Source organism: Ascaphus truei, chromosome 1 (assembly GCF_040206685.1).
Source record: "Ascaphus truei isolate aAscTru1 chromosome 1, aAscTru1.hap1, whole genome shotgun sequence".
In the NCBI taxonomy this organism is placed as follows: domain Eukaryota; kingdom Metazoa; phylum Chordata; class Amphibia; order Anura; family Ascaphidae; genus Ascaphus; species Ascaphus truei.
Genome location: NC_134483.1, coordinates 143,933,513 through 143,945,952, shown reverse-complemented (window position 1 = coordinate 143,945,952; position 12,440 = coordinate 143,933,513). Strand labels below are relative to the sequence as shown.

Below are 12,440 nucleotides of genomic sequence, written 5' to 3'. Positions count from 1 at the left end.
AGATGCAACCAAATGTCTCCTTTGTCACATAGAATTAGGTTCTAAATGTAAACATGTCACTAGTATATTTTAGTCCAATTTGGTAGGAGCGCGGGATGTTCTTTTGTTTTACAGAATTAGAGAATGCCCTATTTAATAAACGAGAAGCACTCAATCCCAATACACTACTATTGCAAAGTATAACCTAGACTATTTCCTCCACAGGTTATGCTAGATGTAGTGAGGAAGATAAATCGATGACTACTGCAGGAGGCCCCCCATTCCATACGATGCATACACAAGCAGGCATGTGCAAAAGGCTTAAACATCAATTTGTTATGTAGCTTATTTATCCCCACGGCCATTTTAGTTTGACAAATGACATTGGGCTAGGGTAGTGTTAAATTAAACTAAACTCAACCCTGCCCCATCACTATTACTTAATTCACAAAGTACTTAATTAAAATAATCCTTGCATATGGTTTTAAATAAATGCCTGCTGAGCTTAATTACATTAAAATGCATTCCCTGTGAGCAATTAATTACCTCGTAAACCAATGTATCTGCCTAGTTACAATAACCAAACGCAATGGTTCAAATAAGGACAATCCCAATTACTAGGATTTATTTATGGCCCCAGATTATCAAATCCTCTTACTCTTGGCCCTCCAACACCATACTTTATTGAGTTGATAGAGTTTGTGATATCTAAACCGGGAACTCGTTAAAAGTGGAAATGCTCCTTCCAGTCATGGAACCAAGTAGATATTTTTTTTACTCTTGCATGGTAACATTCGGTACAGAGATGGCCCGTGTGTTCTGACAAACATTATTCCCTGCTCAGTTGACTGATAAAATCAACTATTACACCATTAAGGGATCAATCATCAGGTCTACAGGGAGCTGAGCAAGACACTTATTCGTTCCCTTAACATAACATTTATAATACACCAACTTATTCCACAGCGGTCTTGGACATTTGATCGCGGCCGTTTAGCCGCCACTAACCTTCGCATCTCTGCCGGCCACGTCACTGCTAACATAAGACCAACTTTACCCTAAAAACCACAAATACAAACGCAGCCGAATACCGTAAAAAACCTCCAGACCCTTAATCCTCTACCCCAACCACTAAAATCCCTTAAATTTACCTTATTGGCAAAACAGCCAGCGGCTGTGTGTCCAGCAGCAGAGCGACTTTGGAAAAAGGTCCCTCAGCAGCCAAACGCCACGGAGACTTGGTTGCAGCAAGACGGCCGCGACTAAACGTTAAATTCCACAGCGACGTGGAGTGATATTGGAAGCACAACGATAAAATACAAACATTAAACCCACAAGAGTACACAAGTCTGTTAGGCTGCGAACCCGCGCGGCCGCAGGCCACCAGACCCTTACCCGAAAGGTCCTTGCCCCCGCTGCCTCCTTCTGGCAGGGCTGACTACGTACTGTGACGCGTCAGCCTACTGGAGCTACAAGCTCCTTGTGCTTTTCAGCGCTGACGCGTCACGTGGTACGCGAGTCAGCCAATGGGGAGGAGGGGAGGGAAGGAGCTATGGATGGGAGGCAGGCTTGGGAGGGGAGCAGGGAAGGAGCTGCGGGGAAAAATGTGTGAGTGTATATGTATGTGTTGTGTGGGGGGTGTGTGGTGGGGGGTGTGTGGAGGGGGGTGTGGTGGTGGGGGGTGTGTGGTGGTGGGGGGGGTGTGGTGGTGGGGGGGGTGTGGTGGTGGGGGGGGGGGTGTGGTGGTGGGGGGGGTGTGGTGGTGGGGGGTGTGTGGTGGTGGGGGGTGTGTGGTGGTGGGGGGTGTGTGGTGGTGGGGGGTGTGTGGTGGTGGGGGGTGTGTGGTGGTGGGGGGTGTGTGGTGGTGGGGGGTGTGTGGTGGTGGGGGGTGTGTGGTGGTGGGGGGTGTGTGGTGGTGGGGGGTGTGTGGTGGTGGGGGGTGTGTGGTGGTGGGGGGTGTGTGGTGGTGGGGGGTGTGTGGTGGTGGGGGGTGTGTGGTGGTGGGGGGTGTGGTAGGGGGTGTACGGCCCCACGATCTGGCATTTTAACACGCTCCCCCTCCCATTCCCGGCCCCCTTCCGCTCCCACTCCCAGCCCCCTCCCGCTCGCATATCGCGGTCTGTGCCTGTCATCGCACTGCCTGTCTGCATTGTGGGCGCGCTGACTGAGGGAGTGGGGCCTTAGCCTTAGGATGGTCCAGATCCAATGATCTTAAATTGTACAGAGTGGAAAAAAAATATTGGGAAAAATTTGGCTGGTGTGTTTAGAGAGTTGTTTGGGTTGTCATGGCTAAGGTTTATTTTAGCTATATGTTCATTCAGGCTTGAAGGATAGACTTTCATCTTCTCTTTGCTTGGTCTCCTTCCTATAGCTAAATAGGTCACATACCATGTGCTATCTACAAATTACAACTTTTTTTATATCCACAATCGCAGCTAACATTTGAGGTGGCTTTCTTTTATCTTACCCCAAATGGGGCAAATATCTTGCTAAACATAGCCAAAATATAACATACTACTGGTACTTTATCTGGACCTATATTTACCTGCCTGGAAAAAGGGCATATACATGTTGTTGAGCTAATGAGATTTCCAAGGTGCTTAAAGTGTCACCAGAATCATCCAATTGTTTTGGTACCTAAAATGCTGTTTTGTACACCAGTTGTAAGTTATTCATCCCCATTTTAACATTAGTGGCCCCATTGGAAGTGACCAACTTCTAATGAGGGCCTGGTTATTGAAAATGACAACAAAAATGCCCTTTGCAATAGGCTCTGAGAAGCTCAATTGTAAAAGAAAAAAAATAATGGGCTTATGGCATTTCAGGATAAAGCAAACAATGTGCAAAACATACTGGACCTTAAGACAGTGGTGCTTAAGATTCCCCAACAGGTCAGGTTGAGGATCTTTGACAGCCACTGATTGAGCCCTGTGCTGAAGCTGTGATATCCTTAACCTAACCTGTTAGTTGCTTTTGCTCACCCCTTGCCTTGAGACAAATACAAGATGCAAGTATCCATGGATACACATGCAACCTTAGCAGCGCCACCCACAGTAAAGTTGCCCCGACACAAATTGGTTTAAATTACTTTGAGAAAGCAAATACTTCTTGTAGCCCAGAATACCTCTTTAGTTAGCTTATCAAAAAAACCCTACAAGCAATCTTCTCTGCTGTAAATCCCAATCTCCCTGTCTGATTGTCCAGAATTAGATTGAGCAGGTGTAGCACATTCCTTCCCTTTCCAAAAGATCAGGACATTCCCTGTGACCCGCCCTCACCATCCCAGGTTAACGTTCCACTCGTCTTGCCCCTCCCCTCGGTGACGTAACGCATAGAGACTATATCTTTTCCCTCGCTGGCGGTGTCGTGTGCTAGGTTACAGGGAGGAAGCGGGGGGGTGGTGGTTTGTGTGTCTGCGTGACCATTCAGCGGTGACTCCTGGTGGAAGCTGGCAACACTGACTGTCCCTTCTGCCAGGAGTGATGTCACTTCGGTCACCACTGACTTCCGCTTCTATCAACCACCACTAAAGTAGTTTCACTTCAATAAGAGGATGAGAATTTGTATTGGAAAATGGATTATGTAAAAAGGAGACTATCACGGGGGAGGGGCAAACAACTTACAAAGTGCAAACTTCATTTTAACCGATAGGCTGCAGCTTTAATTCAGACCCCGATAAAGGTTCTCTATGTCACTCGGCAAGGAATACAGAATACACCTTTGGTGATTAACAGGCGGCTCCTGCAAGGCTTCTCCTGTGGCCCCTAACCACTGCCCCAGTAACCGAGAGGATTCTCTCCACTCTGGTCAGCTTTGACAGAGCACTCATATGATCTCACTCAACAGTAGTCCTCAATGTAAGAGGACAACATTCATTAGCGTGACAGCAGTCAGCAGCTGACCAGATGGGGTAAAAAGACTGCAATGTCCCAGCTGTCTGAAAAGGAAACCGTGAGCCCTCCATGTCACTCCCCTAACTTCTCTCTCCCCCGCCATGAATGCCGAGAGTAACCCTTTTGAGGACTGAGATGTGTACCATGTTGCCCACCGCTGCAATACACACATATGCAACACATACACAAGCTGCACAATGCAGGTCAGATTTACTGACCAAGGATACACACTAATGCCAGTTTCTAGGGCCTCCCGGTCTTAGGCTGTGCTTATAGTGCCGGTGACGCAACAGTCGCGTCAAAACAAATGCATTGTCTGCGCTTATAGTGCACGCGACAAAGCGACAGTGCTACCAAAAATCTGGTAGTCACTGACATTTGATTTTTTTCGCTGTCTCCCCTTGCGGCCAATCAGGACCTTCTCCGTCCCTCTGCACTCCGCCTTTTCTGACGTCACTGGCCTTGTAGCCAGACACGTCGCTTACATTTTAAATGCAACTTTCGCAATGGCGACGAGCGACATCTGTCGTGTCGGCGGCACTATAAACGCGACCTTAAGCCCAAAACCATGACTACAATCGCAACAATTATCGAAGCGTAGTCAGGCACAAAAAGAGGAGGAAACGATGTTCAATGACAAAGTGAGCCTGAAAGGTTTACAAAGCTGCCAGGAATAGAACATTAGATACGATTTATGTATAATAAAAATAAAAAAAGTACAGGTTTACGTGTCTAACTTTCCTTGTAACATTAAACGTTTAATTGGCGCTACAACACAAAAAAAAAGTAGGCATCGAGTGTACAAGGGCGGACCCAAACTTTCCCTCCCGCGCCCAGCGCAAGTTCTCCCGCGCACCGGGAGCAATTAACGCGCGCGTGCAGGAGGGGCGGGAAAAAAAGAGGGAGGGGGAGAGAGGAGCGCGCGAGCCACCCATGCGCAAATCAGAAACTACACCTGGCGGAAGTGGGAGGAGCCAACCTGGGCGGGTGTGGTGTCACGGGCGCGTGGAGCCGCGGCACGTGCTGCGCCCTCATGATTGTAGAATGTTTATCTGCAGTACGTTGCTTCTGTGTTTGTACGCTCGCGATATACATACATGCATAAATATAAGGTTTCGGGTTTTTTTTTTTTTGCTTTACAACCGCGGCGTGAGAATGTATATGTAGTAACAGACTAAATGCATGAATGGCAACACTTCTGGTGCAGGTAGCATGAGCCGGTTTACAACGAAAATCAATGTGCCCCCATCACTAACCCGCAACAAATACAACTACGCAAAACAGACGTCGCATATACCCAGTATTATGACAGTGAACTTCGTGCACCACAACGCCCCCCTCCCCCCTTTTATTTCGTATTTAATCCCACACTCACTTGTCTCGCTTGTCCGAAGCGAGTGTGTCGTCTCAGCATCCGGGGACCGTGCAAAGTTCAGCCCGGTGCACAAAACCGAGTGTACCCAGGGGAATCCAAAGTGGAAAAAAATGCAAAGAAATTCAGAATTTAAAAAAAAAATGACCCCGGAGCCTGCCTGCTCTCTGCACCCCTCGCAACAGCAGAGGCCACCGGCGAGCTGTAACCTAGCACGCGACACCGCCCGCGAGGGAAAAGATATAGCCTCTACGCGTGACGTCACCGGGGGGCGGGACCAGTGGAACGTTAACCTGGGATGGTGAGGGCGTGTCACAGGGAATGTACTGATCACTTGCAAAGGGAAGGAATGTGCTACACCTGCTCAATTTAAAACTGGACAATCAGACAGGGAGATTGTTTGTAGGGTGGTTTTGGTAAGCTAGCTAGAGAGGTTTTTAGGGTGGTTTTGGTAAGCTAGCTAGAGAGGTTTTTCGGGCTACAAGAAGCATTTGCTTTCTCAAAGTAATTTAAACCAATTTGTGTCGGGGCAACTTTTCTGTGGGTGGCGCTGCTAAGGGTGCACGTGTATCCATGGATACTTGCATCTTGTATTTGTCTCAAGGCAGGGGGTGCGTAAAAGCAACCAACCAACAGGTCAGGTTAAGGATATCCCAGCTTCAGCACAGGGCTCAATCAGCGGCTCAGTCAAAGATCCTCAACCTGACCTGTTGGGGAATCTTAAGGTACAGTATGTTTTGAACATTGTTTGCTTTATCCTGAAATGCCATAAGCCCATTATTTTTTCTTTTACAATTAGGCTCCTCAGTGGCTCTTACAAAGGGCATTTGTGTTGTCATTTTCAATAACCAGGCCCTCATTAGACGTCGGTCACTTCCAATGGGGCCACTAATGTTAAAATGGGGATGAATAACTTACAACTGGTGTGCAAAACAGCATTTTATGTACCAAAACAATTGGATTATTCTGGTGACACTTTAAGCACCTTGGAAATCTCATTAGCTCAACAACATGTTTTGCAGGTGGAGAACCAATTTGTGATTAGTGGTACAATTACTTGATTAAATTATTTGAAAGATCTCCAAGGTAAAAGAATAAGTATATATTTTTTTAATCAGATAGCCATAAGATAGATGTATTTTGCCATACCTCACTAACATGATGAAAAAGTAGATATTGTAGTAAATGTGGGTTGCCATTTATGGTTTATGTGCTAAATCTGTAACTAACCTTTAATAGTCCTTAACTTTATTTTGGCCCTGTTAGCTTTATACCGCATTCAAAATTATAGTTCAAGTTGCTGTAAATACTATATGCCAGCTATACTGGGTTTCTAATTTTGATACAATTAACCTAATAGTTAAGCCAAGTTAGCTTTTCATTTAGGATTGGAAATGCCACATGTTTTTGTAAAATAAAATCATGTATATGCCCTTTTTCCAGGCAGGTAGAAATATAGGTCCAGATAAAAGAAAGCCACCTCAAATGTTATTAACTGATATTGTGGATATAAAAAAGTCGTAATTTGTAGTTAGCACATGGTATGTGACCTATGTAGCTATAGAAAGGGGACCAAGCAAAGAAAAAATGAAAGTCTATCCTTCAAGCCTGAATGAACATATAGCTAAAATAAACCTTTTTAGCCTTGACGACCCCACACTTGCACAGATCAACCTAAGCAAACCAAATAACACAGACCACTGACCCCTCCCTATTAGCCCGGAAATAAACTACTGGGTAAGGCAGCAGAGGTGAAAATTCAAAAGTTAAAACGCTGAAAACCATGCGAGGCTCCTGCCCTGATCACAGCTGCCAAAGATGCACTATGTATGTAAACGGAGTTGGTGTGAGTTTCTTACCTAGGGACGAAGGACATCTATACCGATTGACATATACGGAGATTAATTCAGTCTCAAGGAAAAATAATGACGGGCAATGGATTATGCCTCAAGAAGAAAGCGATCAACATATGTAAAACTATCCTAAAAACAAAGCATCTATAATACCATCCTAAGAAGAAGAAGAAAAAACAAGACAGCTGCATTTAAAATGAATGTTTAGTGGTACAAATGTACCCTGATCTATGCCACTGTGGGTAATGAAGAGCCGCCTTACAGTAGCTATTCTGCATTGTGCCTCCAAATCCATCACTATGGACAGTGATCTATTTTCTTCCCTTTGCACAAAGGTCGTTCGGAGTAAGCAAACCCCACTGGTGCAGCGCTGAGAAGCATTACGTTTTTACTGTTTCTATCTGCAGAAGATATTTGGTTAATGCAATTAGCTTCTAAATCTGCAGTAATCCGCTAAATCCGTGCCTAAGCAGATCAAGGCGATACTAGTTGATTAACCGTGCATAAAATGCTTTACCCAAGACATGCTGGTGTAATGGGCAGCCGGTTTCCAGATTTCTTTCGAATTACACACTGGCTTTACATGCCAATCTTCTGCACATTAAACAGTGTTGCTACTTTTCAGCACATACATATTCTAAGCGATAGGTTTTTGAACGAGATGCCCCTATAATTATCTTTAAAGTTAGATGGCCAACACTTTACTGTTTGCAGTCAAGCACCTCGCAATGGACAGCAACCGCTTTGATCTTAAACCCCCTCCTTCCATTCTGATGTTACATACATCGCAGCAGTCTAGTTACTGTACACTGGATGTCTTACTGAGAAATGTACAGAAATTCACCAACTTACCTTATGCTGTCAAGCTACCAAGGGTGCAGTCCTCGCAAAAAAAAAAAAAACACAATATGTATGGGAAGCAGATGAAAAATGCAGATCTGGCTTTAAAAAAAAAGACAAAAATAAAAGCAGCAGCAGCAGCAGGCAAAAAACTGTACACAGCTCTAACCGAAAGAGACACAATGAGACAGTCCCCCTGAAATAACACAAAGACAATCGCTTAAATAAAAATGTGGGGGGGAAGTGGGGAAAGAAAAAACATGAAATAAAAAAATACAACTGAAGGGCGAGGAGCTCCCTCCTTACTCGATGCTGCTAATCAAAAACTAAAGGGATGCAAAACAAAGAAAGGAAAACGGGAGGGATGTCAAGGCGCTACAAAGCCAGCGTGTGTGTACGTGTGCCTCGCTTTTATTTTGCTTCCTTTTTAACTGTGATGGTCCTCTTTGCTGGTTTAATTGCCGGCTGCAGAAGCGATCTGCTGCATCCTATAGGTCTGGTTGTGATAAAAAAAGAAAAGAAAAAAAGAAAGAAGATGGGAAGGTCGCTTATATATTAAAAAAAAGGGGGGGAGGGGTGTGTGTTGGGGGGGCAGATTTATAGCAACCCAGCAAAGCGCTCTGCAAGCCTATGCAGTGAGCAGTAGTGTTCCCTTCCTATTACAGATGCCGCTGTTGCTTGCTGTAGACACCTGCCTGTGCCTCGCGCCGCAGCACGCGGAAGTACACAACACTCGAGCTCGCAATACCCTGCTGCTGCTCCCTCGCTGCTCTCCTGTTGGTCGCTTGCTGACCACGCCCACTTTAGAACGCAGACCCAGGATGAATTGCTGAGTGTGTATTGTGGGGGGCGCGTGCGCCTTTGATGCCCTCTTTAGCTGCTGGAGGATGTTGTATAACCACGATTACTTCCCATACAATTTACGAGTATATGTATGAAGTTTATTTTTTTTTATTACTAGGGGTGAGGAGAAACGGGATAGGTGATTTGAAGGAAGATGCAGCAAGGAGCAGGTAGCCTACTCCTAGTGCACGGGGTTAGCAGAGTGTTATGAATCCTAGTTCAGGCTAGGAAGGCACTGCTTTGTATTGTGTCGCGGGCTAATGTGGCAGAAAAAACGCGTTCATGCAAACGTTGTATGTCTCTGAGTAGCAAAAGAGATGACAAGTAGAAGTTTATATGTATGTATTTTTGTCCTGGGATATTATAACCAAGGTTCTTGTACCGGTGAGGAAATGTGCTTTGAGATCTTTCCTACCTGTGTCTACAGCGTCTGATCTGGTTGCTCCAAACTGAATCATGGATCATTTTCTTTTGCCATGGCACGGAGAACAGTGCCTTCTGTTATTTCATGTTTCCTAATCCACGTAGCCTAATATTGTTTATCCAGCAGTAGAGGATTGACAATTGTGTGTTCACGTTTCATTTTATTAGCTACATTTTAGGAGGATGGGTAACTGGTTGCTGCTAAGGAAACATGCCGTGGGACTGCTACTCCCCAGCAAATCAAAGGACGTCTAAGCATCAGTACATCTTTCTAGAAGGGGCGTAGTTTAGTGACCAGAGACAGAGGCATGTTATGTGCGATCATCAGTTCTAAACCTAGAGCCCATAGCAATCCACACAAACATCCACTGTACTTACGCGTTCAAAAGACAATAAATGAGCAGAGCTTCACTTCTTAGATGGGAACAGATGTTTAAACTTATTATAAAAAAGCAGGTGTCTTACAATTCGCTGTCTGTGTTTTTATTTGATTTGAAGTTTAACACAAGATATGCTAGTCTTTCTTTCTCTTGGGAGCGGCAGACTAACACGTGGGGTTTTTAAAGTGGCAAAGAAAGGACACTATCTTCAAATAGCTGTGTGTCTTTATGTTCTCATTTTATGGTATACCTTTCTCTTACCTAAGAGATCATGGTAACCCCTGCTCTTTTTCAGTTTTAAATTATATCACAATTGCACACATAACGACTATAAAATGGATTCTGTTGAATGCAGTAGGTATCATTCATGTACTGTATTAGCGCTAACAAAACACCATGCATTTGTAAAGAATTCCTTCTGATGCCAATTTACTCCCAAGTCGCTGCAAATAGGGAACAATGGAAAACAGAAGCGAAAAACCCTAGACAAATAATGACTTGGGAAGGGACATGAAAAGCAAATCGGTTTCCTTTGAGTGTCCTTCAGCACATATGAATAATTAATCAGTCGTTTTTGTCTATAATCTCCAAGCCCTGCAACCAGAGTTCCTGCACATGCCTGAGTTTTAATCTTTATGTTGTATAGTTTTTTTCAACAACTCAATCAATCTAAAATCTGTGCATTAGTCTACATATATGATTTATGAAATTGTACCTGACAGCATTAATTCACAGCTGACTAATCTTCCTGGAAAAAAAAGTGTGTTAGAAGGTTTGGTAAGTACTGATAAGAAAAGACGTGTTGGAAGCAGCATGATCATTCTGAGACTGAATTAAGCTATAGCCCGGAGCTTCATTGCAAGATCACCGGTGTAGGGGACATCGCATCATGTGGCTAATGTGCAGTGATTTAGAGTTACCCCAAATCCTGAAGTTTCATTTTGCAATTTTAAGTGCATAGTCATTCCCCACATACAAAGGGGTTGGAACAAGGGGTTCAGTAGTGCTGGTGCCACCCTAGGTTTATACATGTTAACATTATGGTAATGTACTATATGTGCAGCACCCACTCCAAAAACAATGTTCCTGCACTACTGTGCAGATACTGTATATCGTAATTCCCGATATGTCATTACTGTAAACTATTTTATCCCAAAAATTTACAACGAGAAGACACTGTATTTGATTAAAAAAAATGTTTTACATTTTGTGGCTTCGTTTGTTGAGTTGGAGTTCAGTATAACCCTAGTGGAAAGCAGCCATTGGTACTTGTGGTTTCCAAAGGTGCACAAGTTAATGAATCCCCTTTGGAGTGAAGATGATCTCTATATGTATTATTGGGTTGCAAAGAAAATGTGTTTCATGGTGCAAATCATTTTCGGTATGCGGTCGAATGAGTAGGTCAACTCCTGATCAAATAGGGATTTAGTTCAGTTACCGTGACTCTTAAAATAATAGTGCATACAGGATCTAACATTGTTATAACATTGGTGCATATATCGACACCAAGACGTTTCAGAGCAAGAAACTAAATTGTGAGAACCAGTCAGAAAAAAAATAAGTTAAGATTCTCTGCCTTTTATTTCCTATAACAATATTATACAATATATAAAGTATATCTTCCTGAAGACCGGTGAAAAAGCAGTGAAATACTCAAAGTTGTAAAATTACCACTACTTTCTTCCACTATTCCTCTTAGAGATGCTTCTCTTTCACACACTTTATTAAACAATGTTAACAAAGGCCCAATCGTGTAATTTTCAACGTATTGCTTAGTCTGTTGTACTCACTGTTATACATACAGTATGGATGTGGGTGGATAGATTTGTATAAGCTACAGTGACTAATGAGCCAATAGCCATCCCTGGTTGAAAATGACATTTCAGCTAAAAATTAAATTGCAACTGGGAAAAGAAAATGACATGACAAAGTCAATGATTACCACTCCCCTTGTCTATATAATTATGAAAGAAAATTACACCAATAAGCTAAACAGTAAGGGGGATGGATTTAATGCTTTTCACCCCGGCAAAAAAAAAGGAAACATATTTTAACATAATGTCTGTAGTTAGTATATTGTTTGTTTCAAGTTCTATGGATGTGTTTCTTTTTTTTATATATATATATATATATATATATATATATATATATATATATATATATATATATATATATATATATCATATTGGCTTCTATGGTTACCAAAAAAACAAAAAAAAACATGAAAATCGAGAAAAGGTGAGACCACATCCTGTAACATTACAGTTACACGATTAAGGTAATTATCAACATCCATCCATGCAAATCTGCTCACAAATTGTGGCACAAAATGCACCACAGTTCGCAATGCAAAAAATGCCATTGAAAATAAGGGCAGAAAATCTCAGGCTGTTTTCGCACTTCTTTGCCAGGGGTGGGGGCAATCGTCATCTTCCCTCACAAACATACGGAAGCAGCAACCTTTACTTTTGTCAACTGATAGTGGATGGTGTTCTTGTATCTCCCATTTGGTCCGATCACCTACAGTATGTCTTCGTGGAAAGAGAGCTGGGTTTAACACGTTCACTGTGAGCCTGGCTCATGGACACTATCAGTTTCAGCACCAAGGACAGTGCGCTGGGCAGACCTCAGGGTTTCCTGCATACAAAGCGACGCGTCGTATTGTGACCCTACCTCTTTCACACTCTGCTCTCAGTCAGTAAAGGCACTCAGAAGTTAAGCTACCGCGAAGCATCACGCCCAGGGTAAATAATGCCCCCCCCCCACTCCCCCCAGGGGATTAGCGAGAAACTCCCAGTTTTCAGCCTGTTTTCTTGCTGATTCACAACCAATTACCGCAAAATTGAGGAACACATCT

The 12,440-nt window shown here is 43.6% G+C and overlaps 1 protein-coding gene across 11 annotated transcripts in view; it reads right to left on the bottom strand.

Moving 5' to 3' along the window:
- ELAVL2 (ELAV like RNA binding protein 2) overlaps window positions 1-9,428 on the bottom strand; it is a 144,468-nt gene extending 135,040 nt beyond the window's left edge. For 7 of the 11 annotated variants that reach the window (XM_075595371.1, XM_075595401.1, XM_075595442.1 and 4 more), the window contains exon 1: window positions 7,950-8,514. Coding sequence is in view for 1 of the 11 variants with exons in the window: in XM_075595435.1 (XP_075451550.1) it covers window positions 5,248-5,286 (39 nt within the window). In the remaining 10 variants the exon portion in view is untranslated. Of the gene's footprint in view, window positions 1-5,247; window positions 5,467-7,949; window positions 8,515-9,195 lie in introns of those variants that run through there. The other 4 variants (XM_075595391.1, XM_075595418.1, XM_075595435.1 and 1 more) reach the window with 2 other exon arrangements.
- Between the last annotated feature and the right edge of the window lie 3,012 nt (window positions 9,429-12,440).